The 27,960-nt window shown below is 45.2% G+C and overlaps 1 protein-coding gene across 1 annotated transcript; it reads right to left on the bottom strand.

Annotated features, from left to right (window-relative positions):
* Positions 1-1,211: 1,211 nt before the first annotated feature.
* On the bottom strand, positions 1,212-27,894 carry LOC129342916 (SPOC domain-containing protein 1-like). The gene is made up of 6 exons (XM_054998876.1): positions 27,875-27,894; positions 24,858-25,011; positions 23,699-23,788; positions 21,615-21,801; positions 16,557-16,999; positions 1,212-1,349 (listed from the first exon to the last, which is right to left on the bottom strand). Exons 2-6 carry the CDS (start codon positions 24,924-24,926, stop codon positions 1,212-1,214), a joined length of 927 nt encoding a protein of 308 aa, XP_054854851.1. The 5' UTR covers positions 24,927-25,011; positions 27,875-27,894.
* Positions 27,895-27,960: the final 66 nt, after the last annotated feature.

Below are 27,960 nucleotides of genomic sequence, written 5' to 3' on the forward strand. Positions count from 1 at the left end.
GCAATCCTACCAGTAAGTGGCTGATATTTTTTTCCCCTCTCACATAATAAGACAGCAAATTAGTGAGAATTCATGCTTCCAAGAGCCATTTCCCTGAGCCTGGGTTCTAGTCTATATATTTAAAATATCAGGTGATAAAGCCTACCTGTACTACTGAGGGCGGGGCGGGGGGAGGTTGCATGTTTGACCTGGAATCAAATCTCCTCTTAGTCATGAAATTCACTGAATGACTCTCCCTCTCAACCTAACCTACCTCACAGAATTGTTGTGAAGAAAAACAGAAGAGAGATCCAAGAACCTCACCGCCATAAGTATCCAAAGATGGTGGCACCATTATAGATACAGCCACACATCCACTCCTCGCCTACCAACCACCAGAAATCTCTCAGGCTACTGACTGCCATCTCTGGGAAGGGCAGTGCCTCCCCCTTACTAGCCACTGCAGGATTCTTTTGGCATGATGATTTTAATCACACAAAGGTGACCTAAAGAACCTACCCATGCACCCTTTCTTGCCATTGCACACACCTTAACTGAAAGGTTGTTTTGTGAAGCTCATTTTTGCAGGGGTGGGTCTTTTCTGTCTCTTGCTCAGAGCAGGCAACCATGCAGTTTGCCTGGTCAGAAAAAGGGTCTCTTTCCTTACCTCACTTCACCCCTAGGATTGGTAGCAGCCTATTCATTTGACACACCTTTCAGTCTCTTGCCCCCTCCCTCCCTGTACGTTGCACCCTCAGAAACCAAGCCATGCCATTTATCTGCTCCTAACTGGATGCCATTTGGCCTGCATGCCCGGGAGGTTGCCTGCCCATGTACTGCACAGCGCCCAAGAACACAGAAAAATCTAAACAAAGGGCTAGGCAAGCCTTCTCCCTCACATTGTAGTTTTGAAAGAGTCAACACAGATCACCAGACTTGCACCTAAGTAGGGCCACTCAGCACCAGGTACATCCTAAGAGGTGGCGGGCTGGCCATGTGTTGCCATCCAAGAAGTGGAGGGCATGGCTGGAGGGAATCTGCTTTGAGATCCCCATCCACCAGCAGGGAAGTGAGTGACAAGAAGTGGCTGGTCAAATCTCTCTGCAAGAGCCCCCTCCCACCCCCTGGCACTCACCTCCAGTCAAGAGAAACAATTAGCAGGCACCCTATTGACATCCCACTCACCTGCTCTGATTCTCATATAATGACTCTTCCAGACTCTTCACCAGCCATTAAGTGCGGTTCAATGACTGTAACTGGCTGCCACTTGGGCGCTGTCCAAGGTGCTGATTAAAGGCTACCCGAAAGCTGCGAATTGTTCCCGGTGGTAGATCGGGCTCTGAGAGGGTCACCACCTCTCCGCTCCGGAGCTGGAGGGAGGGGAGGCACAAGGGCCAAAGAGCTCAGGTCCAGGAATGGTGTTTGCAGCTCAAAGGGCTCTTGTGCTGCAAACGCAAGCTGAAGTTGACCTGTGGGTCCCGAAGTAAAATCCTTCAAACTAGAACAGGCTCCACTTAAGACCATTTAAAATGGCCATCAAGTCACAGCTGACTTATGGTGATCCAGTAGGGTTTTCAAGACTGGAGAGGAAAGGAGGTGGTTTTCAAGGCAAGAGAAGTTCAGAGAATGCTTTACCATTTCCTGCCTCTAACTTTGGACTTGGTGGTATCCCATCTACATACTAACCAGGGCCAACCAGGCTTAGCTTCCAAGGTCTGACAAGACCAGTGATAGTCCAGTGATGGTCCAGCAATATCCAGCCATATCCTCAGAAGCTGCAGAGTAGTAGTCTTGGCCTCTTAAACTGTGGAGTCCAGAACAGGACACAGGACTCTAGATGTGGTCTCACTAGCACAGAATATTGTGTCCCATGACTTGGGTACAATGTTTCTGTTAACACAACCTCAAATCACATCAGCCGTTTATGCAGCTGCATCACACTGCTGACTCATAGTCAACTGGTGATTGACTACAGTCCCAGGATCCTTTTCATTCACCCTCTTTAAAGAGACAGCAGTGATAGCCCTTCTCCCTCTTTTAATATCCCCCTTTCTATGCCTTCTTTACTTCATGTATACCTTCTTCCCCACTGGAGACCCAAAGCAGCTTCCATTGTTCTCCTCTCTTCCATTTTATCTTAACCACCACCCTGTGAAGTGGTTTAGGCTGAGAGTGTGCAACTGGCCAAAGGTCACCCAACTAACTTCCAGGGAAGAGTGGAGATTCAAACTTGGGTCTTCCAGATCCTAGTCAGACACTCTCACTGCTACAACACATTGGTTTTAATACTAGCCAAATACATGCAGAAATTAAGCCCTCTCTTTTCCAGCCATTTATTACCAGAAAAATGTGTTTAGTGTCAAGGTGTCTGATTGCTGTTAAAGGCGTGTGTGTGTTGTCAAGCTGCAGCTGACTTACAACAAACCCTGGTTGGGTTTTCAAAGCAAGAGATGAACAGAGGTGGCTTGCCATTGCTTGCCCCTGCATAGCAACCCTAGACCTCCTTGGTGGTCTCCCACGCAAGTACTAACTAGAGCCATCCCTGCTTAGCTTTTGAGATCCAATGAGATCAGGCTACACTATGCCACCTTCCCTACGGGCACAAAAGTAGGACCAGTGTAAAAAAAACAATGAAGATAACCTGCTCTAAATCTGTCCTTGTACAATAAACCCAGAAAAGACTGCAAGGCCCAGGCTAACCCAAATCCTTTTGCACATGGCCAACACCACAATAGTTTGACATGCAAATTTACCTAGAGTCCCAGAGAAGCATTTCAAGGTGAAGGGAGTTTCTTTACCATTAGTTGAGCTGGCATATATAGTATGTAAAGGTGGGGAACATGAAATACAAAGGGAGACAGGAAGATTCCAAGTGAACACACGCCCGTTCCTCGGTCAAAGCACCTGAGGTAATACAGGAAGGAGAGGCCAATGCACCACTAGGTTACACTAGGCCTCTGCTCAACTTCTCCTCCTCCTTCCCTTTAAAAAATGAGGAAACCCATTTTCTTTTTTCCCCGCTGTTATCTGAAAAAGTGAGCTCTGACTCACAAAAGTACTGCTTTGTATGTAGTTCATCTTTTAAGGCACCACTGGATTTGTTTTGTTTTGCTATGACAGACTAACATGGCTACCCTGGTAGAATCAGCTCCCTCTCAGTCATCAGTGGCACATCAGGGGAGCGGCATCTCCTCCAGCGCCCATCTTCCCAGCAGCAGGGTTCAAGCAAAGACCCTTGAATGACTTTTGCCCAAACAGGCTCCGGTCATTTCATGGGCAGTCTTCAGGGTTGGCTGAATTGTTTCCAGTGAAGTTTAGATTGGCTTCAGTTTCTCGTCTGGGCGGCGAGATTATTCTGATCACGTCTTCACAGGCCAAAAGATTTATTGACCAGTCTCTTCTCCATCAAAATCCAGGCAGAATTTCTCCCCAAGTTTCTCGGCACAAAAATGGCAGGAAAGAAGAGAGACGAGGCAAAAGAGGGAGAGAGAAAGAGACACCTTCAATTGTCTCATAATTAAGTGTCTGGAATTGGCCTGGACTCTGTGCAGCATAAATGGGGGCATCAGAGAGCATGAAAAGGAATGGATTTTGTGCAGGTTTTTGTCTGGAGGCTACACAGAGTGAGCAGACCTATTGTAACACCCCACCTGCTCCTCCCACCTTCTTGTCTCTGGGATGGCAATCAAAGGGCAAGCAACATCAATTGTGGGCAGATATGTCCCTGGGGACTACCGGTGGTTGATCCTTGTGCATACCATTTTGCCAAGATCAGATACTTCCAAAAGCATCTAGGTAAGAATTATTACCCTACAGAATCTGCTTCCCCTCAAAGATTTACCCAACCTGGAGCCTCGACTAGGAGAGCTGCAAAACATTTCTATTTGGTAGACAGGGCGGAAATTTTAACGGCATCATTTTGTTTTGCTTGGTTTTATTTTGACTGTGGTTTTCTTCCCCTAGCAATTAATTGCTGAGAGCAGATTTGCCAGGGAGCCACATTCTTACCTGGAAAGTTCGTTACACCCTGGGTCACGATGCTGGGGGGGGGGGGAATGCCCTGGGCATCTGTTCCTCTTTTTATTCCTAGAGACGGTATGGCTTTCTAAAATGCCTTCCCTTGCACATGTGCCTCTATACCTGAGATCTAGGCCCAGTTCCTGCATCTCCAGCTGTAAGATCATGGACAAGAAAGGACATGGGAGTTGCTACCTGCCAGAGTAGACAGTAGCAGGTTTGAGAGACCCAACTCTCAGCAGGGGGCAGCTGCCCAAGGGCCTTCAGGGAGCTTCATCGTTCAGAGACAAAGCGCATGCTTTGCGCATACTCTGTTCAGGTTCAGCCTCTGGCTTTAAAGGACCTCAGTAAACAGGCCTAGGAAAAAGAAATGCTGCCATTCAGCACCAACACCACAGGCCTTGCCAGAGCAAATACTACTAGGTAAAATATGGCAAAACGACATACCCTTAAAATATCCTGTGCTGAGGAATCAAGCCTACTTAGTTATCTCTGCCAGGCTGTCGGCGCTATAAATTCCATGTGAATTGCCGGCACTGCTGGCCCCTTGTCCTCCTGTATGTTCCATTCTTTCAGTCCTGCTTAGCTACAGGAGTTTAGCCCCAAGGTTTCCAGGGCTTAAGCTCTGTGCTCAAATTAAGTAGCATAAATAAACCTTTCCAAAAGGCTGTGTGCAAAGAGACCCAAATAGGCTTTTTTTTTTGGCCCACCATCTGCAACAATCACAAATGCAGTGTTATCTTCCCGTAAGGCACCAGGCAGTTGGATTTTAAAGGAAACAAGATTCAAGGACTCCGGGTAGGTTAGCTCTTTATTCTGGAGAATTCACTGTCTACAAATCTCCCCCGGGATTGCTTTACATTTTGAGCTTTGGAACCGGGAGGTGGCCGGGGTGGGGGAGGGAAGGCCTGCCTGGTACACCTTAAAATGTTTGTTTTCTTGCCCTACACCCACCACCTACAGAAAAAGTGCTCTAGATTTGCAAGCTCTTCCACCAGTTCCAGGCCCTTTGCTGGACCGGTGCTGCCCCCTGCTGTTGTGAAGAAGGAAAGACACATGGATTTCAAAATAAAAATCCTAGACACCTAGATAGAGCTCATCATGAGAGCTGCTGCTTCAATAACGCTGTTAACCTTTAAGGTGCCACAAGACTCCTTTGTGGGTGCTGCAATAAAAAAAACGGCCACTCTGCTGGGATTTGTGTTCATTAACAAACAAGCATGCTACAGTGAGCGATTAGCTACGACCACCATGGCCTGTGATTTGGGTTGGTAACCTCAAGTATGGTTGCTCATTTTATCAAGGAATTTGAAGAAATAAACTTGCCTGTGACACTGAGAGATCTCTGACTTTTGGTGCTACACCTCTGAAGATGCCAGTCACAGCTGCTGGCAAAACGTCAGGAACTACAATGCCAAGACCACGGCAATACAGCCTGGAAAACCCACAACAACCATCGTTCTCCGGCCGTAAAAGCCTTCGACAATACAAACTTGCTCCCACTAAGTCCCAGGGGGAACAGCCCAGTAGATTGCTGCCCCCAGCCCACCCCCAGGATCAGATCTGCCTGTCCTCTCTTCAAATCACCAAGTGCTGCATCTGTGACGGTTCTAGGGAAATCCAGCAAGGGCCAGGGGCCAATGGGAGGTTCCTCCTGCTCAAGCCCCATTGAAAGCAACAAGAGAAACTGCTCGGATGACGTCCTTAACTGGGAACGATGCCTTTCAGCCTCCAGCCACCCCTCTTTCCATTGGCATTAATCACAGATACAGTTCCCTCCATGGCAGCTGCCAGATGCATTAACATAATTAATTATATTAGGGGCTGGTAGATTAGCTAATTATGAATGTGCCGATGTTTTGATTTTCCTTTAATTAATTTGTTTTGTTTACAATGAAGCAACATCTGCCTCTAGGCCCCACTGGACTGTACCAGGAATAAGACAGAATGTGTCCCTGGGGGGGAATGGGGAAATCTTCCACAAGAAGGAAGCATCTTTTAAATCCATCTCTCTTTTTTTGCCCTGGTGTTTAAATAGAGATTTGGAAGGACCCAGCAGCTCTGGGATGCACCATCTCTCTCTTCTACCCATCACTACATCCATCTTATTTTCTATCCTAAGAAAGCGAGTCAGCAACAAACGTTGCTTTAAGCTGCTGTCCATGAAATCCATTAACGCAGCTGAGAGGCTAGAGTACTCTGCAGTCAAAAAAGACTGTATGTTCTCCATAGTCTCAGTAAGGTCAGGGCAACACCAAAGCTGATGATGGAGAGGGGAGGGCAGGTTGAAAGAGGAGTGGGCCTGCCCCACCGCAGCTTTGGAAAACAACGGTGTACCCTTGGCCCAGCAGCAACACAAACATACATATAATTCCTGTGCTTTTCACCACTGTGCTTTCACAAAAAAGGTAAAACAGGATTGCACCTACTTGTAACTGTTGTTCATCAAGTGTTCTTCTGCGCAGACACACATGGGAATTGTGCATGCGCAAGCCAGCCTACACATGCACAGTTCCCCATGTGGGTTCTTACAGAAGACGTGATGATGAACAACGGTGATTGTGCTGTCTAGAATCCCTCACCCTTTCCTCTCATTTTCCCTTTCAATACAGAGCTAAGGCAGCCACTCCCCCCCCCCACACACACACAGAGTTTCCCCTGGGACTGTTACCTTACAGGACAAAAACCCCACCCAGCTCCACCCACTTGCTAAAAACACTGGTTGGGAGCCAGGAAAGGTGTTGGCAACCACCATGGTGTCCACAGTCAACCCGCTGGGGATCCTCGATCTAAGTTATGACAAATATTGTGATATGATTGGTATATATAAATCAACTAGTAAGAAAGCCTGTTGTGTGTGTGGGAATACAACGGGCTCTAGAAAGGGCAGGACAGGCATTGCTGCCTCTGTTGTGCCCCAATCTGGTTGGAGGGAGGGCAAGGTGGCCAGGCCTGGCATTGCCCCCTCCCCAGTGCCATGATGTGGGAGCAGGCGCTATGGCAGGTGCCTGGTTCTGGCAGTGGCCTGTTCCAACCCTGTTGGGGATGGATTGGGCTGCCACAGGTGGGGAGCATCACCAGAGAGGCAGTGCTAGGTGCCCTGGAGGGCTCCTGTGCCCAGCAGTGGGCCATTCCGACCCCGTTGGCACTGGATCAGGCCACCCCAGGCTGGGAGAGCCGCTGGGGGGGGCGAGATGCCCTGGTGGGCTCCTGTGCCCAGCAGCAGCCCATTCCGGCCCTGTTGGAGCTGGATCGGGCCACTGCAAGCAAGGAATGCTGCAGGGAGGTGTTGCACTAATATAGATAAAAGCACATGACAATAATCAATACTGAGCAATACTAGGCCAAGCTCTTGTATTCTCTAGATGAACTTTCAGACTTTGCATGAACCGTCTGTGTGTTTTTTTCTCTGTGTTAGGTAATTCTAACAGGTGTGCTTTAATTTTTTGACAGTTAATTAAAATAGTGGACTCTATCGAGATTAATGTTCCTCTATCAGAGATTCAACCAATGGTGATCTCTCGACTTAACTTTTTCTGGCACTTCTCAGAGATTTATAGTTTTGCTTTGTAAGTTTGAGTATAACGTAATTTTTTACTAATTGGAAGGTTGTACAATAGAAACTATGAATATTCAATGAAGCATCAGACCAATCATTGTTTGTGCTATCATGTGAATAGACCTTAAATATTTGCATATGATGATGTATAAAATTGCAAACTCAGATAGAATGGCAGAGCTCTGATGGAAGAAATCTCTTGAGAGAATTTTAGGTGAGAACTTATTTTTACCTATGCATTTCATAGAAACTTGGAATTTATTAAGAAATGTTAGCAAACTTATTTCTTATTGCCTTCCTGTGTTCTGTTTTTATAGGATTTATATTAATAATCATTTATATTTTGATTACTTGCTTCATTAAAAAACTAGGGTGTATTTTCAATAAAGTGAAATAAACTCTAGACAGGTGTCTGTGTGTTTGATAAAGTGTTGCAAAGCAAGATTGAACCCTATATAAATAAATGTACTGATAAACAGGTGGTTCAAAGAACTTATCTGTTTGACAGGTCTGAGAACTAATAGCTGAAAGCTTTCCAGGAGAAAGATACATCTTTCTTTTGGCTAGTAGAAGCTTAGTTTCAGACACGGGCAAAAGCTCGTTACAGAGGCACCAGGCGCCCTGGAGGGCTCCTGCTTCCTAGCAGAAAGGAGCAGATAGACTGCAGCCAGGGGAGTGAACAGAATCAAATTTCTAGTGTAAGCAGTTCTAGAACCAACATTTAAAAGTTCCAAAGGTACATGAATTTTTTTAAAAAATATATTAAAGTGACTGAGTGCAGAAATATATAAATGTAAGTGCAAATATACAGCAGACAATTCCAAACATCAGACAATAAATATACAATAAATATGCCAATAAATATGTATCCAAAATATATCCTTAATGCACTACTTAATCAATGTGGGCCGCAACAACACTATATATACTGCCCAGCACATAATAAAACAGTCCTTTTTCCCCCTTATTGGTCAGTTCAAGAGTGCTGGGCACCAAAGCTCCAGGGAGAACCAAATTCAAGGGGAGTAGATAGTAAGACAGATCGTGACATGAGTTCTGATCTCTAATAACCGTTTCCTTTTTTCTTTTGCAGGTGGAAAAATGGACAAGCCAGATGTGAAAGTCACAAGCCGCCGAGCCCTACAGGGGGCTGGCTAACAATCCACGAGTTTAATCTGCTGACTTCTTCAGGGGCATGACTTCGATCTCACTATATTTCAAAAATAACCAAGGAGTTACAAATTTCCCACAAAGCGGTGGACGGCCGTAGCTTGTGGTGGGTAGGTGTGGGGCATGCGCCCCACTGCTTTCTCCCCTCCCCACTCCCCCACACACACCCGCTGCTTTCTCCCCTCTCCCCACAGTGCCCGCACGCCCTGCACCTGCCAGCTGCCCAGTTTCCAAACAGCTGGCAGGTGTGGACGCACACCCCGTTGCCCCTGGTGGGGTTTTCATGGCAAGAGACTAACAGAGGTGGTTTGCCATTTACTGCCTCTGCAACCCTGGCCTTCCTTGGAGGTCTCCCATTCAATTACTAACCAAGGCCGATCCTGCTTAGCTTCTGAGATCTGATGAGATCAGGTTCACCTAGGCTGTCCAGGTCAGGAGGCATCCAAGGAGAGAGCCATATGGATTAACTGCTCCAAATAGAACTTCACACCCTTTGACAGCCATAAAAACTTGGGATTATTCTGTGCATTATGTTGCTCTTCATCCAAGGAGCGTTGTTCTCCTCTCCTACATCTTACCCTCACAGTAAGTCTGTAAGATAAGAGATTGAAACTGGCCCAGAGTCACCCAATGCCCTTCTTGGCTAAGTGGAAACTTGACCCCTCCACAGAGAAGGGCTGTGGCTCAGTGACAAAGCATCTGCTTGGCATGCCGAAGGTCCTAGTTTCAATCCCCATCATCTCTGGCAGTAGGCGATATGAAAGGCCTTTGCCTGAGACCCTGGAGAGCCAGTGCCAGTCTAAGATCCAGAGGAGTGAGCCATGTTAGTCTGTAGTTGCAAAATAGTAAAGAGTCCAGTAGCACCTTTAAGACTAACCAACTTTATTGTAGCATAAGCTTTCGAGAACCACAGTTCTCTTCATCAGTGCTAGCCTAAGTAGACAATACTGACGTTGAAGGAACTAATAGTCAGATATAGCTTCATATGTTCACAAACTCTTAGATTCTAGTTCAAGTATACCACAGTCTCCAAATGACCTGGAGAGGTATCCAAAGCTTTCTCCAAGTCCTCCAAGAAAGAATCCTCCTTCCCTTTAGACAAAGGAAGTGAGAGAGAAGCAACTCTTTGATAACTGCTGTGGTTGAGGTTAGTGGGTTCAGCATTGGAGGCTGACCTTGTGTTGGTGGGAACTGAGCTCTGAGTTTGGAGTGGGTGGGTTGGTCCCAGGGATCCTGAAACAGGCATTACCAAAGCGCTGAAGTTATTGACAGAATCAAGAAAGCTGTTCCCTCGGTGGTGGTAACTTGATCCTGATGTAGTTTGCCCGTAGCGGTTTAAATGGATTAATATCTGGAAACAGTGGCTGTCATTCACAAGGGTGGGTCCAGCTCTCAGGTCTCAATGAAGGCATTGACTTGGAGGATGAACATACTTGGAACGAGGTGAGTGAACTCAGGCAGAGATGGCTGAGTAGCTGTCCGAGTACAAATTGTGACGTCTGTCCCTATCCCGTTGTTGGTAAGAGCGGTGAGAGGAACAGGAGCAGCAACAATCCCAGGGATATTAATCCCAGTTTAAGCACCAAGCAGCTCAGTATTGTTTGGAGTGATACTCCTTAGCACTGGGTGACTCGGAGTAGCTAGAGTAATAATGGGGATTAGCATTGAAGATTGTGTGGCAAACAGGCCCTCAAAGATTCCTGTTCTCTAAGGCTTATTAACACATCCTGCTACGTATTGTATAATTGTACCTCAGGAGATGTTTCCTGATCTATTTAAGGTGTCCTGGGAATTAGACTCAAACATTGTAGGGAATGTATCTGGTACTTCAAATTCCACGCTTTTAGTTCCCATATGAGATGCTGGCAGAGAGCCAAGACCTTAATATCAGGCAAGTCTGATGATAGTGGCAGCGTATCAAGGGGACCAAGACTGGACAGATAGGTCCAACTGCTGTCAACGCTGACAGCCTGAGCCATCAAACTCAACATCAAACACAGAAAAGTGGTTCTCGGAAAGGTACAGCTGTTACAGTGTGCCTGTATGGTGAATCTCTGGCAATGAGAGCAGAATCCAACATTATGTTCCTCGCGCATCAGAACAAGCAGTTATCTCAGCCATCTGCAGAGAGCAGTTTGCTGCCACATTGTAAACGTTTTTTTAAAGATAGTCTCCTGGCCCCACAAATATTCAGACCAGCGGGGGAGCCTGAAGAAAGACACCCACAAGGTAAGAAAGGAAAAGCAGAGAAAGCTTAGCTGAATATTCAGTGATCCAAGGAGAAAGTTTCAAGAGATGCAACTGCTGCGCCAGTCCAAAGAAACCGTTTCCACACACATTGAATAACGCACTTTCAATGCACTTTAGCAATCCTTTGGAAGTGCATTTTGTGTTTCACACATGAAAGCCCAGTTCCAAATTATCATTAAAGAGCATTGAAAGTGCATTCTCCAATGTGTGGAAGCAGCCTAGATGGGAAAGCACTGGTTTGTCCTATACATATGCAGTCTGGTGTCAATCTCAGGGAGCTTAAAGCCACACCTCAACAGTCTGAGCTCTAGAAGATTGTGAGCTGTGTTCTGCATAGGTACAAATCCCATAGGGTATACCTTCACAGAAACCACAGAAGTAATGTATTTTCGTTAGCTCACTCCCCAAATTAACCAGAAAGTCCTATTGCAAACTAACTGAAGCCAGTTTATAGCTCAGCCAGCTACAACTGGACATAACGGGCAAGGGTCAGGCAAACAAAACGGCTGCTTAACACCTCCAAGAATTCTCTCCATTCACACACCAACTGGAATTCGTTCAAGTGACTGTGACCAATAGAAAGGGCTGTCTCCTGAAAAGCTCTTGGAAGTTTCTTGCACCTGATATACACTCAGTACGTTACCCATGTTAGAATGGATGCTAGTGACTTCATCCACAAAGTGCTCAGCAAACATATCTTAGAGAGACACCGTAGATTCAGTTTGATCACCATTAGGAACAGGTTGTACTAGACTTTAGTCCTACCTTAAAGATCAGTTGGGCAGCAGGACATGGATTCAACAGGTCACATTCTAAATTCACGCTTTCCACCAATTCCTTCTATAGCAGGCCACTTACCTGTTCTTATTTAAGATTTCAGCTCTGGAGAGGGAATGGTTTCAGAATTTATCCCTCTTTCCCCCCTACCCCGGCCCCTAGCAGAGCAGCCAGTGGAATTCCTGCCAAGGCTGGAACAGTTACCTAGTTGGGAGGCAAGTTGCGCTGCCCTTCATGAAAGTTGGAGTTACATCTAGCTTCTGATACAATAGTGAACTAAGATTTCTTCACCACCAGCACTGTCATGTAATAGGTTTGCAAACAGTCTCCTGCCTGTGTTTGGTTGAACCCAAGATGAGGTTTCCGCCATCCAACACTGCAGCTACCCATTGTCTGATGCTCCCTGGAAGACTAGACACAGTACCTTGCAGCTATTCGGTTGGATCCAGACTAATTCTTCCATTAACAGAGTAGCAGTCTCCTGCTTCAACACCCCCTTCAAGATCTACCTTGGACAGGGAGTCTTCTAAGGCGGTGAGATGGCCAGGACACCAGCACAGCTCATTGTCTGCTGAGACTAGGCTAGCTAAAGTTTGAGATCCCGGATGAAGGTAGCATTTTTTAAAAAAAATGTTCCTTGTGGCATCCAACTTGGAAAGAATGAACGTGTCAAGGATATGCATGCTTCCATCCTGCTTGGATTGAGTCTGACACTGAAAGAGCAGCATGACAATGATACAAAGCGGTTCACGAACACCTCTAAAACAGAGGATTTCAGGGCACTACACAGGAAGACGCAAAATGGATTGACTCAATAAAGGAAGCTACGGCCTTCAGTTTGCAAGACCTGAGGAAGGCTGCTAACGATCGGACGTTTGGGTGGTCATTAATTCATAGGGTTGCCGTAAGTCGGAAGCCACTTGACAGCCCATAACGCACACAAAGGAGGCAATTCTTGGATCATGCGCAGCAACATGAGATACAAAGGCTGTACCCCATTAGTCTGTGACAATGCCAGAAATCCTGGTTTGCACCTCTCAGATTGCACATCACAGGGGCCCCAGAAAACATCGATGCTCCAAGCAATTCTCAGGTTGCTTGTGGAATCAGCCTGGTCCTTGAGGTGGACTCTGGACAAGCTGAGGACCAGCACTGTACACCCAAGACCCCGGGTCTTTTCTAAGATATCGGAGTCAGCAGAACCTTTAATAGAAGCTCCATGTGCAACATCCAAGCCCAGCTTGATCCTGCTCCCTCCCCTCCAAGGAGCTCTGCTTCAGTCACTGGCAAGGTCATTTTGCTTCAGCAACACAACTATGCCTAGTGCCTCCAGGATACAGCACTCTCGTGCAACTAACACTGGCCAGGAATGAAAAATGGGTACTGCTCAGCTTGAAAACCCATTAATTACAAATCAAATTTTGGATTTCTTGTAATAAGCTCATTTTTTAAAAACATCTTTCCATTGTATTGTTTCACCAGCATTGTGTTAAAAATAACCCTATTAAATAGCTTGCTTTTGTAATTACGGATAACTATCAAGCCCAAAGAGGATTATAAAAGTCTGCTTTTTTTTTGTTACCAAATGAACAAATTCATGCTGTAAAATTGCAGAACTGTTTTTTAAAGTTATGTTTAAACAATTCCAGCAAATTGAATCCAAGAGCTGAAAGATGTGGTTCTCCTCACCATTTAATTTGTCCCTCCATCTTCACTTTAGTTTATCAAAAGCAATAAAAAGTTGAGATTTTCCCTTTGGCCTTCTTCCTGTCTTATGGCATTTTTTCTTATAAACGTTCTATGACTTCACAGCAATTTAGTGGTTTCAGGAGCCAAAGGAGGCTAGCAAACAACTGACAGGACACTTCCTACCTGTCTCCACCCTTTGGCCTCTCCGTATACTTCCTTTATTTCTTGGGCCTCCTTCTCTTATTCACAGGCTCAAGCCCCTATGACTGGCACCCCTTCTCACATTTATGAATTTCAGCCACCTTATGGTTCATGGTTGCCCTGACCTGAATAACCTAGGAAAGCCTGATCTTGTCAGATCTCAGAAGCTAAGCAGGGCTGGCCTTGGTTAGTAATTGGACGGGAGACCTCCAACAAAGACCAAGATTGCAGAGGCAGGGCAAACCACCTCTGTTAGTCTCTTGCCATGAAAACCCCACCAGGGGTCGCCGTAAGTCAACTAGGACTTGTGGGCCAGATTTCATTTTTTCTGAGGCATGGGCATCAGTCCCCCAACCCCTATCAAATTTTTCAACCCTCCTGGAATCTTAAGGACTGCCCCAAATGGGTAGGTGGTGGGAAGTTAGTAGCATGCCTCCTTCTCTTTTGAAATGTCCATTCGGGAGAACTCGTTCTTCTCATGTTTGAGGTCTAACTGTTGTATTCAGGGTTGGTAAACTATTTTCAAACAGGGCAGTTCTTGTTCGAGGCATCCACAGTTCTTTGCTATGTAGGTATCTTTCTTTGGAACATCCATTCTTTTTCTGTGACATGCCAAGGTCTGGTTTATGTAGGATGATTATGCGAGTGAGTTTGCTACTAGACAAGACAGGCCGCCCTCCCCCCCTCCCATGCTAATGCAATGCTGCTTAACTAATATAATGCTATTGGCTAACTAGAAAGGGTATGTGCTGCTGAACAGCTTTTTCCAAACTTCTCTAGAGCTCCAGGTCTGCCTGCAGCCTTTTAATACACAATATGTCTAGAGAATAACAAATCCTCATAAAAACACAATAAAAACTTTATTGCATTTTAACTCTTTAGAACTGTATAACATAAAAACAGAAAATCTGCTGCAATGGCATCTTGTATTCAGACAACCAAACTAGTACCAAGCATCTCAATTCACACTTTCCTATTGGGGTTTTTCTCTCTCTCTGGCCCAACACTTTAATTCAACTTCCATCATTATAAGATACAAAAACAGCTAAATTTCTACTGTGCACACCTCTCCCAAAGGAACGCTTTTAAGCTCAGGAAGATGCAAGACTACTAAGTGACCATTTTCATTGCCATCATGGAGAACGATTGTTTTCAACCAAAGCTGGCAAAGTGCTTGTGGTGAACTGTTCAGATGAGTGGTTAGTCACAGATGCTGACTAACCAGACCTAATCAGATGTGAGGGCAGCAAAGCCCTATTTTTAAGCCTAAATCTGCCTTTATCATGTAGGAGGGATGAGTTTCAAGTTAAAGAATGTTAAATGGATGAGCTTATCTCCCTGCAACACTTTGTTTCCCAAGGTCATTCCCCACCCCCAATCCCAGTCCAAAACACTCCTCTTTCCTTGCAAACTGGAACATACACAAACACACGTCCTCTTTTCTGTGTGTCTGTGGCAGATCCCAATTTTATAACTACAGCAGTGCAATTCTATGCAGAGTTACTCCAGTCTAAACCCACTCATTTAAATGGATTTAGATTGAATAACTCTGCAAAGGATCGCACTGCAGCTCTGCCACCATAGTATTTAATTTGGCCCTAAGGAAGAAGTAGACATGACCTTTTAACAAAGCGGTGTAGCTTGCTGATTTGCAGCCAACCAGCTTCCCTATCAAGCGCTTCTCTGAACTGCTGACCAGGTGGGGAAGCAGGGGATCCTCCTCCTCACTTCTTCAGCCTCGGCCAGACAATACAGCTGGCTGGCTGACCAAATAGTTAAATGCACACTTGATGCAGTGTGTGCAAAATCATCACCGTGCTCTGCCACCATGAGAACGTTCTGAACTCGGCCTCACCAGAGTAAAAGGTTCTTGTGAACCGACTGTGAATCTTGAATTAACATTTAAAAGAAAGAAAAAAAACTTTTTTTTTAAAAAAAAGTATTCTTAGAAGTTGGCAAGACTAATAAAAAGCACAGATTCAATATTGGACCCGTTATTTTTTCATCTCCCTAAGATAAAATTTAAACAATGTTAAAAGACAGCTGGCACATTTCCAACTCCTTTCCATTTGGTTTTTAAACTATCATCTAACCCTCAGGCCCCCAGTACAGTAATGCCAAAAGGGTTATTTCTGGGTAGACCTACCCAGGTCATGTTTTGTTCCACGGAATCTTCATACATGTGCCCTGCTTTGCTTTCTCTCTTGATTACTGCTTTCAGCCACGTGCCAGTTAAAGTTCTAGATGATCCTGACCACTCCTGTGGACAGATCAAATCCCCCCTCAAGCCACTCTGCTTTGCATTCTTTGCAGCTCTTGAGCATTTTGGGCCGTGTCCAGACAATGTTTTTAATCCTGATTATGCATTCCTAAAGTACACTTTGCTTATCGCAAGGTTTAGAGTACTGCTTACAGCTCAGATAGATTAACAAGTGGAAGGGGGCTGTGTTTGTCCCCCCAGAGTAGACAAGAGCAGCTGCAGCTGGGCACACATGTCGTCCTCACTCTGATGAACAGCTGGAAACTCCAGCCCTGCCACAGCTGGGGACAATACAGAAGTAGTTTCCTGTGACATTATAGGAAAGCTGAGTTCAAGGACTGGCTGAGTTTCCTGATTCAGAGTTATATGGGGCTGCAACTGTGTCAAGTGCTGGATCAGAGAGACAGCCTCTTCCACGAGTGAGTTGGTATCTCCAGCAATAGGTGTGGTGCTAGGAATCTGGGGTGCCAACGGAGCCTCAGATGCTTTGGCAGGCAGCACCATTTCCGGACAAAGCATATTCAGCAGCAGCGAGGGGTCCAAGACGTTTACCCCTTGATCTCCATCCACTCTACAATGATTTGGGCAGACAGACTCAGAGGGCAGAAGAGGGCTCCAGATGTGTAATGGTTCATGATCAGTGCAAACCCGTACCTCATCCCCTGGCTCCTGGGATTGTGCTCCCAAGGTTTCTGGTGTCAAATTACCCAACTGTCCCATGAGCCAAGGAGAATCACATTGTGAATGGAGAGTAACATCTAAAAGAGAATGGCTGGCTCCACCTCCGGCCGTTTTGTAGTGTAAACGCTCCTCCTGAAACATCTCACTGCCCAGCTCTTCACTGATAAGCGGGTCATGTCTCGGAAGAACCACTATGGGGTAATCATGACAGCAGAGAGGCTCGCTTGGGGACAGGTGTTGTGGTGGCTGCATCTGACAATTGTCTGCTTGCGAGGGAGGAGGAAAGTACCAGGTTTCGACGTTGTCCTTAAAAGTGACGGTCTTTCTTCTGGCTTTTGGTAAGGGGTCAGGCCCTGTGGGAGGTCTCTTGGGTAGAATTAATCCCAGCAACAAAGAAGGGTGGCACAGATCCAGCCCTAATAGAAACAAAACAAAAGAGACCAAGGAAAGGTCTATTTACAGCCCACAGATAAAACCCGGAAGATTTTTAAAATGCATGCCGTGACTCCTTGTGGGGGCCCCCCTCCAACCCTGAGACAGGAGGGGGAGCAGTGAAGTCAAACACAGCACAGGATGCTTGAAAGCACCACCACGGCCACTGCAGACAAGGGCACCTCAGTCACTCTGCTGCTCATTCACCAGTCAGGGCAACAGGTAACAGCTGTGCCATTGCCCTGGCAAAGGTAAAGCTGCATCCAAAGCCATGGGATCACGAGGCCTCACAAGACTTTTCCCAGAGACTAGAAATCGTGATGGTCAATTCAAAGCCCTGTCGGCCAACAAATGGGGAGGAGCGGCTGAGGAATGCCAGGTTCAAGTCAGGACACGTCCTGGGTGAGAGGAGAGGGTTGTTTTGACCGCCTCATCTCCCTAACTCTAAGGTGCCCATAAGAAGGATTCTCAATTTGATCTTCATGTATTTGATCCAGAGGAGTTAGCTGTGTTAGTCTGCAGTAGCAAAATAGCAGAGTCCAGTAGCACCTTTTAAGCTTTTGAGAGCCACAGCTCTCTTCGTCAGATGCATCTGACCAAGAGAGCTGTGACTCTCAAAAGCTTATGCTACAATAAAGTTGGTTAGTCTTAAAGGTGCTACTGGACTCTTTGCTATCATGTATTTGAAGAAGTGAGCTATGACTCACAAATGCTTATATGGAAATAAATGTTGCTAGTCTTTCAGGAACCCTTGGACTTTTGTTTCATAGAGCAGGATAGGGAAGGGCAGTAGCAGCCAACCCTTAGGAAGGACAAAGGACAAGAAGTTATTCTCCTAGGCTAGAGAGAAACCTGCAATCATGTGACTTCAGCATGTACCCCATTTTTTTTCATGGTAAATTGTAAAAACCTCAAACTTTTCCAGATTTTTAGACCTCAGAATTTTCAAAGATTGCCACTCCATTTAAAGACTATTATCTACTTTCTGCTTGGGGGGGGGGGGCGTAAGTGGCACCACTTTAGAAAATATAACTCTTTACTGGGCTTACTTTTCAATGCTTTCCCCTCCTGTTTAGTTGAAAAACAGAGCAGTTAAACAAGCAGCGCAATCCTCCTCCTCGTGAAACTCCATTTATATGAAAGACCAATTTGTTGTTCTCCATCGCCTGGTCTGCCTGTTCCCACAACAGCCCTGCGTAAATAGCATGCTCCATAGATACTGGACATATTATCTTCTGGCCTTCTTCCAAATGTTGACCAAAGACATTTTAATATCCTGCTCCAGCAGGATGATCAAATTCTATCTCACTCAAACAGGCACATAAAAGGTCACCTCAAAGAACGTATGATGAAAAAAGAATGTGAGGCCTCCCTACTTTGAACGTGGTCTTTTTCATTGGTGGCAAGACAGGGTTAATCCTCCCACTTGCTCCGAACAGACAGGGCTAATTTAAATTACCTTGCAGGATTACTCCTTGCAGAGGGAGGAGGCCCCTCTACTTCCTGGATACAACTCAACAATCAAGGTGAAGAACAGAAAAGTGCCAAGAGAAGACAGGGGAGCACCTGTAGAAAAACCTATCTTGGCGTTAATTAGAAAACGAGGAACTTTCAGGGCTGCACGATACCAGTAGATGTGGTCACCTTCCAGCCACCAATGAGGACCATTCATGATAGGTCAAACGTTCCTTTCTCCAACGGTGCTGGAACGTGTCCTTCAGAATGGGATTTTTTAAAAAAAAACTCTGCATATGTTTATTTTGGGTCAGATTATTTTAAAACTGTTTTTATTTTAATAATGTAATGTAAGCCACCTTGGTTCCCTTTGGAGAGAAAGGCAGAGTATAAACAAAGTAAAAAAAAATTAAAAATATCCAGCAAGATTGGTGCACTTTCCAGGGATCCATCCTGCCTGATGCTGGGACATGGGAACTGTTGAGAGCAGGCCCAAAGTTGCAGCACAGACAGACCCCACAGGGGTTTCTTGAGGCAGCAACTGGCAGGGCTTCTGCAACGAACAGACACACTGGCCCACGAGTGAGATGAGACTTGCCAAGCCTCTGCAACCCTCAGGCACTTTCCTGTCTTGGTGCATTTTCTCCTTGATGAAGACACTAGTGAAGCCCCCAGCATGGAGGCAGATGGCTTAGCAGCAGCAGATGGCTTGGATGCCATTCTAACATTTTCCTTTCTTAGCGGCTCACTAAGAGTAGAAAGGAAAGAAGGGGAATAAAGCCAAAAAAAAAAGTTAAGACTAAGAAAGGAAGAAAACCAGGGATCAAATAAGAAAAATGGAAGCAGATTGGAAGACAGTTGTTGGGGGGGGGGAATCTGAGGTAACTTTCCGGCCGTGAAAGCCTTCGACAGATTGGAAGACAGATGGGGGGGGGGGGGAATCTGAGGTAACTACAGCAAAACCACTGAGGGGGGGCAGAGCCCTAGTGTCATATGCTGCTGGTGCTAGGCATGGAAGGAGAGTGTGGTGTAGTGATTAGAGTGTTAGGAGACCCAGGTTTGAATCCCCACTGTGCCTTGGAAGCTTACTGGGTGGCCATAGGCTAGGCACATACACTCAGCGTAACTCACTGGGTTATTGTGAGGATAAAATGGAGGCAAAAAGAACTGTGCAAGCTACTCTGGATCCCCACTGTGAGAAAAGTGAGTTATAAATGAAGTAAATAAATAAATAATAGGTAGAAAAAAAGAATTGGGAGGGGCTTCTTCCTCCTGCAAAGGATATCATGCAAGGAAATTTGAATTATTCCTGTCAGAGCAAGTGGAGGGGGGCGGGGATTAGCCATTCTGGACCTTCCACCACCAATGTAAAAGGTAAACATAACTGTGGGAGAAGTTAGTGCATGATGAATACTGCCAGAACTCAGAATAAATTCTGCCTTGGTTCTGCTAAAGGTCAGAGATGTCCATAAATAAATTCATAAATCAAGTTTGTTTTTAAAGCTCCTAGCCCTTCTGTTTGCAGGAGAGGATGAAACTATGTGAGAAATCACTCTAGCCCATGACCTCCAATACTGGCAAAGGGGTTTCAACCATGAGCACATGAGCTCCATGCCACCAGGAATAATCCCATTCGCTTTATATGCAAATCCTATGCCACATGTGCATAGGTCTGCACATGCACACGCACGCATACCAAACCAGGGTCAAGAGGACCCAGAAACCCCAGGGACCGTTCAGTAAACACTATATCCTCTTCCCAGGGCTAATAATCTTTGCCAGGTTAAATTATGCAAAATTAATCCATTGGTAAATATGGTCGGTTTTCTAGACCCATGAGAATTCCAGCCAGAGTTGCTGAGTTCCATCCGGGAGACCAAGCACGAATAGGACATTCATACAAATGTAGAGTGACTGCTGTGATTGTATTTACTGCCCTCCCAGCTGTGGGCATGAGCTGTGATAAGACAGGGTCTCACTGAGTCACCCCTCTTAGCACATTCCGATATCCTCCTTCCATGACTAAATCCCCACCCGAAGATCAAGGAGCAATCAATTAGCACTGGTAAGTTTATAATTTGTTCCTGGGAAGATGCTGTTCCTATCTAAATTCATCCACTCAGCTCCGGGGAGATTCATTAGTAAACTGCCCCTTTGTGAGGCAGCAGGAGAGATTTTGCATTTCCTTTCACACACCCTGGCAGCAAGTAATCAAACCTTTGTAACTCCCAGGAGTTACCTTTAGGGTCTTTGTTCCAACAGCTGAGGGGGCTCCCCAGCCTCAGGACACATTTTGCCCTATAAGAACTAGGGCTCTCGTCCCATTCAAACTGTGCATGCTTCCTGGATCCAAGCGCTGCTCCTTTAGGGCCACTTTCCCTAAGACTCTCTCTCCTGGCTGAGAATGCAGGACGTTTGAAGCTCTTCCTCTGTGGACTTCCCTACTCTCTGGATAGGTAATTATCACCCTGAAATCCCTCAAATCTATTCCACCTTCACCCCTGCTTTTCTTAGGCATCTTGAGCGTTTATGAACAATCTCGTGTGTGTGTGAGTGAGTTTTCCCCTTTTAATAAAAATACTCTTTCATTCAAGATCACTGGTCTTGTTTGCCTCCTTGGGGAAGGGCCTCCATAAATACTGGTGGAGATATCCCATCGTTACCCTTCTCACATAGCCTTCCTCCTTGCCACTAATTGCCCCATTTATTCACAAGGAGACCCATTCCCAGTAACACATCCAGCATAGTGAAAAAGTTTCCCCTTTTGTCTTGTGCCTTCTGCCTATAAGGGTGATCAGATGACTACCAGTATGCTGACAGTGAGTTTTTGTTTACTCCCTTCCAAGCCCTGGTACTCATCATCTTAGAAATTTCCAGCATGCCCTCCCCTCCCCAATCTTCTTTCTCCCAATCTACCCAGAGTATTCAAGCCTTTCATCATGAAGAGGGGGAACTGGTATAGAACAGTAGTAGACAAGAAACATTACTATAGCAACAAAAGGAATACAGTGTATGCAGCTCTGGTGTATCGTTCCCTGACATGTGTATTTTAGATGGGTATCCCTGATGGTTATCTCAAGGCTTCTTCTAACCTAGCATTAAAAACCTCAAGAACGGAAGAAAGATTTGATCCAGGTTCCCTACCTGGGCCACCCAGTGGGTGGAGTTTGGAAGGTACTGGTTGGTAAGCTGCCAAGGGCACCATGAACATCTCCATTTCGTTGCTGCCCACAATGCCGTATCTCTGTTTCTTGTTCAGATAGGAATACAGCATGTTGTAGGAATTGCTGCCTTTTGTCAAACTAGGGTGAAAACGTATCAAGGCCATCTCCTAAAACAGCAAGGGAAGAAAAGAAGGGAGGCAGTGAATGAGTGGAGACAGCTCTTTGGGAAGGGAAGTTAATCCTTAGTTGACTCACTGCTGCTGTTTACGCCACAGATCATGATGAAAGGTTATTCATCAGGTAGGAGAATTGCTTCTGGAATCTGGGGCTTGAAAGCTCTCACTCTCTGTGCAGTGAAGATAGGGGTTAGGCAGAGTGTCTTTCCAGGCTACCTGCTGCTTTCTCACTGAGGGTGGAAGTCAACTGCTATGTCGCCCTGGCCAGCAGCAATTAAGTTGGAGGGTTCAGGTTTTGCTCAACATAAGAGAAACACCTGAATAGTGACGGTCCTATCTATGACCTCCCTGTCCCTCCCCTTGATGGAGTAGGTCAAGAGACTCAGGGGCAAGAAAGCAAGAGGCTTCTAACTGATGTGACACTTGTAAAGCCCTTCTGGTCTCTCACTGATCTTCTACATTTTCTGCTGTTTTCTTTTCCTTCCTTTTATTTTTGTTTGGGTTTTTTTGTGTTTTGCAGCTCTCAGTTCCTTTAGGAAACTCTGTGAAAGCCCTGCTTTCTCTGGCTATGGCAGAAAGATGACTAGAAATCTAGGGAGAGACCCTTCTTCCTCAGGAAGTGCCCATTAAGTACTACTTACCTAGTCCCAGATGTGGCACCCTTCAAAGCTGAATGCTTTCCTAAGGGGAGAACTGCAACACTAGAAGTGAATCCACACGCAACGGAAGGAAATCATGGAAAAGGATCACTACACTTAGAAAAGAGCAAGAGTCCAGTAGCACCTATAAGACTAACAAAATTTGTATCTGAAGAAGTGAGTTGCAACTTATGAAAGCTCATACTCAACCACAAATTTTGTCAGTCTTACAGGTGCTACTGGACTCTTGCTCTTTTCTACTGCTACAGACTGACACTTGATCTAACTACACTTGATCTAATTACACTTAGAAACGGGGATATCTAATATAAAGAAATCAATATTGGACCATGTGGCTGCTCTTATAAACCTACACAACCACTGTGGTCATCTTCAGAGGCCCTGCTTCTGGTGCCCCCACCATCTAAGACTAGGCAGGTGGCAACCTGGGAGAGGGTCTTTTTAGTCATGGCACCAAAACTCTGGAACTGTTTCCCTAAGCAGATTAATCTGTTCCATCGCCATCTTCCACCAGCGAGTGAAAACATTTTTGTTTCATTTGGTGTTCTCTCAATGATCCCTCCTCCGTGCCCAATGTTTAATTGTTTTTATGCCTTTATATGCTTTGGTGCTGGCTGTAATTGTTTTAATGGTATGTTGTTATTTTGGTTGGTTTTAATGGTTTTAAAATGTAATTTATTATGTATGCTTTCATTTGGTTAGCTGCCTTGGAGACCTTTATGAGGGCAGAAAGGCAGGGTATAAATTTTGTTTTAAAATAAATAAATAAGCAGCAATTCAGCAGAATTCAGCCCAGCACACAACAACTCGACATTTTTTCTACTGCTAACTGTCTCCCTCTCTCTATAGCACCTCACAGCTACTTTTTCTCACCCTGAGGAAAAGATCCGGGTACCAGCACAAGTTAAAGCAGCAGGGTAGGTAGAAGGTAGGAAAACTACATGACGGAGAAGGGTTAAAAAGCACCTCCCTCCCCTACACTAGCCTTTCATTTCAAACTACAACTTCAAATGTTGCACCGTACAAAGGAAAAACATCTCTAGAAGGAATCACCAAATGATCTTTAACCTCCAGCTCCAACCTACACTCTACTCTTTACAAAAGTGTTTGATATTAACACACACACCCCACCAGATGTTGGCTGGAGCCTCAGCCTACCGGATGAAAGGGCTTTACCATGTTAGAGCAGCAGAGTGTGAAGAAAATAAGAGCCTTTTAGAGAGGGGTACCTTGGTATTTGCTGGCCATATGCTGTCTAAATAGGCCCAGACATCCTCTGGAAGAATACAGCCCCTTGATTGAAGTAGATCAGGTAGAGCCTGGATGAATCACAAGGGGAAAAAGCAGAGAAGCCTGCATCCCTGTAATCAAATTGGGCTTCCCCCCACCCCTTACAATAACACCACAGCAATTGCACACGTGTGTAGTGCCACATATATGTATATATACGTCACACATCACACTAATATATATATATATTATTACAGTAATGCTTACAGAGTTATCACATGGGGCTCCCAGGACTGGGTCTGAGAGAAAACTAAGATCTCCAGTGACTTCTCAGTTGAGGTGACACAAGAACTGAGGATTTCTCACCTCACAGTGTACAGTCTTGGCAACTACACTGCTCTAGTGCTTTAGAATACAAAAGCAACAGCAGAATAAGTGGGACTTCAGCTTCCCTATTCTGAAAAGGAAAACATCCACACAAAGCCAAGTTTCTAGCTTTCCTGTTTAGGGAGGACAGCATGCAGGTGTTGGCTGGCAACTGCTTCAGGGGATGGCAGAAAAGAATCTTAGGTTTGCTCCTCTGTTTTGCCAACTGCCTTCCCACCCCCATCAAACCAGAGGCATCGAGCAGCCAGGCACCCTCCACTGTGCTGGATCTGGTTCCAGCTGACAACTCTCCTCCCGTAAGCTACCAATTGCTGTTGCTAAGACCAGAGACAGGATAGGTTGCAGTCAGAACTGCCTCCATCACCCTTGGACTGAGGCATTTCTAAAATTATACTTTGATTTATTACCATTTATTAGCTTTTATTCGTTTTTAACCACTATCAGCGACTCTGTGGGCCAATTCTTGGCATAGAAAAGACTTCTGTAACGGCTGCTTATCCCTCACCAAGAACTACGGACACCTGCTCCACCCCTCCCAATCTAACAGGTTCCATTCAAAGCACACCAAAAATTAACTCAGTAGCACAGATTGAAGTATATCGTTTAATGACTGCCTCAACAGTTTTATGCGGCTCAGCGGAAAAGAACACGCTGTTTAAAGAAACAGCCAAGTCGCAGCTAACCTAACAACAGCCCTCAAATGAAAACCGGTTTGGGGGGAAGGAGATGACAGAAAATGTTGCTCTGCAGCCAAACCAACTTTGTTCATACCTGAAAGAGATGACTGCCCGAGCCGGAAACAGGATACGCTTCTGCCGCAAACTGCTTCAGACTGAACATTTGAATAAGTCCTTTCCAGATGACTGAAGTCTTAGACTTTTTCTCAACCTGCAGAGGTTTCTTGGGAATGCTGGGTGAGATAGGGCTAAAGCAGAGATGAGTACAGATGTAGATCCTGTAGATTTTTATTTCTTTTATTCCTTGCATAGCTGCACCTTTTGTGTTCTCCCCATGTTTGGCAGGGACCCAATCTGATGAAGGGAGGTTTGACTGGCGAAAGCTTATATTCTGGAAATCTTGTTGGTCTTTAAGGTGCTACTGGACTTGAATCTTCTCTTCTACTTCAGACCAACATGGCTACCCACCCAAAACTAGGGATATGGAACCAATCACACTTCTGCTTTCTAGAAACTAGTTTTTAAATTTCAGAACTTGGACCTCACTATGAGTTGTAAAGTGGGCACAGAGCGCAGCAGAAGTGGACCTCTGACCTCAGCATACTGCTTGTGACACTTAGCAGTTCACAAGAAGACAAACCACCAAAAAGGTAAGTTTGCCACGCTGCACCAGTTTCCTTTTCACTTTGGTGTCAGCATCCTGAGCCTGGGACAACGCTGTCTTTAGCTAGCAACACTGCCTGTTACTCAAAATCTGCTAGGAGCAATGAAGATAGAGCTAAATCCCATGGCTGGAGGTCCAAGGGAGGAAGTGTATTGCAGTCTACTTGTACTTAAATGTCTGTAATCAATACCCTATTTACAGTGATTTTGAATGTTTGGTCATATTGACTGACACTGTGTAATCCTCCTTGAGTCTCAGTAAGAAATGTGGACAATAAAGAAAAATGGACTATAAATAATGTGAGTAATTATGTCCCCAACTGCCCCTACAGATTACAGTTTTTCCAAACTCCTGAAAAGCTAGAATGTCCACAGACATTCCATAACACCTCAGAAGCTGAGTCAATAATTAACAACCTGTGGCCCTGTTATGTGCCCTACCAACAGAACTGTCACCAGTTTGGGATATTTTTTTGGGCTCACTGCCTGCTTGAAATTTGTACTGGGCACCTGTTGTTTACATTTTTGTTAACTATATTTTTAATGTTAGCTGCTTTGAGTCACTGGTACGGGAGAAAAGCAGGATAAAAATATTCAAAATAAATAAAAGGGAAAACTCATTTCACTATACTAGAGCTGTTCCTGCTGTCATCAGCTAAGGAGGTTTCAAAGATCGCAAACTACATTTACTTGAGAGTTTTTGTCTTTTGTTTTCTTTTCCCAAGTTCATCTGATTTTGGAGGGAAATGGCAAAATTACTACTTTCCTGTAAATCTAAATGTTCTATGCCTTAATGGGATACCTCATTTGTTTATTTTCTCCTAAAGCAAGCATATAGTAAAAGATTTCCCAGTACTAGCGTCCCCTAACACTGTTTTGAGTAAAGATCACAATGGACATCAGAACTGATGCTATGTTGAACAGCTATTAGAGGCCACTGTGGTGTCCCCCAAACTAACAGTGAAACATCTTTGGGTATCTTCCACTAGGGCCGTTTCCAGACGGCCCCCCGCCTCGCGAAACGTCGCGCGTCGCGCGTCGTTGCGCAGAAAACGCGAAATATCGCGTTTTCTCGCGCGAGTTTTGCGCGACGTCGTTTTCTGCGCGACGACGCGCGACGTTTCGCGAGGCGGGGGGCCGTCTGGAAACGGCCAAGGGTTTTTTTTGTCTGTTAAAAGGGTCATTTTTACAGAGTTTTATTATTTTCAGAGATTGCATTTTCCATGCAGGGAGTTGCGAAGTATGAACCCAACAGACCTGTCTTCCTGCAACCATCTTTCACCTCTGATTGAGTACACGGCGTTTGACTGCAAACATTTGGAGACATTTGCTTTCTGTTTTAAAATATACTCATGTGTAGGTGGCTTATATCCTCCCTTACTGTCAGCAGCCATCTGTCCTGTAAAGCCAGAAGGAACAGGTCTTATTTATATTTCATTTCTACTTTAAAGGAGTCTAGATAAACTAAACAGAAACCGTGTTGTCAATGATCAAGTCTAAGTGACAGTTCTTGGATCTGAACATAAATCCTCACATTTGGGATTAAAAAATTATTTTTCCACAATCAAATACCAAAAATAAAAGCCTCTCTGGCTAAGTGTCAATCATCATCCAGAACTTCAAATACTCTTATTGCCCCTACCAGAAAAGATACTCAAAGCAGTGCAGCTTCTTCAGCCAAAGCTCTTGCTAAACAAAGTGGCATCATGTCTGGATGAACACAGACAACTCCTCTGGCATCTTCTCCTGTGTAGACCCTGCTGAAATGAATACCAGGGAGCTGGGTCAAATCCCAAGGGTCTTTCATTTCAGTGGGTGTTCAATGGAAAAGATCCCAGCGCACTGTGCCTGCTAAAACCTGAAGCCTCTTATTCAGAACCTCTTGGTACAAAATTCACTGGGCCCTGGGATGATGAGAAGCGACATAATCTGGGTCTCTAATCAGAGCCTATAAATCATCGTTACTTCTACTCTTTCACCTTCCAACCATCAACCTATTTAGACTCACATTATCTCCTTACAAATGTATGAAGCTGCCTTATGACAAGTCGGACCATTCATTGATCTAGTTCGGTCTTGTCTGTTACAAGCAGCAGAGCTTCCCCCAGGTTTCAGGTCCACTACCTCAGATCCTTTCATGGGAGATACCAGGAATGGACTCTTGAGCGTTCCGCAGGTAAAATATGTGCTCCATCATCTAGCTGCAGCCTCTCTCTCTTTATCCAGCTCAGGAGCCACACTATTTTGGCAGTGATGATCTACTCTAACCGTAACTATGTGTCATGACAATGCTGCTTACTGTATTCCCCATTCCCACATACACCCTTTGCTAAATCCATGCTGGAAAATACAAACGTTTTCCACAAGATGATGGAGAGGTTTTGAGAAGGAGGGAAGGAGGAATATTCCCAAGATAAATCAACAAACACCTTGTCCAAGCTAGCTTACCAGTGTCACTGAAGCAGCCAGAATTCCTCGTGTGTCTTCTGTGGTTATCTCTAGAGTATCTCATAGATGGCGCAGGAGCATCAAGA

Source organism: Eublepharis macularius, chromosome 15 (genome assembly GCF_028583425.1).
Source record: "Eublepharis macularius isolate TG4126 chromosome 15, MPM_Emac_v1.0, whole genome shotgun sequence".
NCBI lineage: Eukaryota > Metazoa > Chordata > Lepidosauria > Squamata > Eublepharidae > Eublepharis > Eublepharis macularius.

Excerpts from the sequence above, each read along its gene's own strand:
- LOC129342916 (XM_054998876.1), bottom strand. The coding sequence starts at position 24,926 with ATGTTCAGTCTGAAGCAGTTTGCGGCAGAAGCGTATCCTGTTTCCGGC. Across the intron at positions 23,789-24,857 it reads CGGGCAGTCATCTCTTTCAG|GCTCTACCTGATCTACTTCA; the intron begins GTATGAACAAAG and ends TGATTCATCCAG. Across the intron at positions 1,350-16,556 it reads CCCAGGAGCCAGGGGATGAG|CTCCGGAGCGGAGAGGTGGT; the intron begins GTACGGGTTTGC and ends CCCTCCCTCCAG.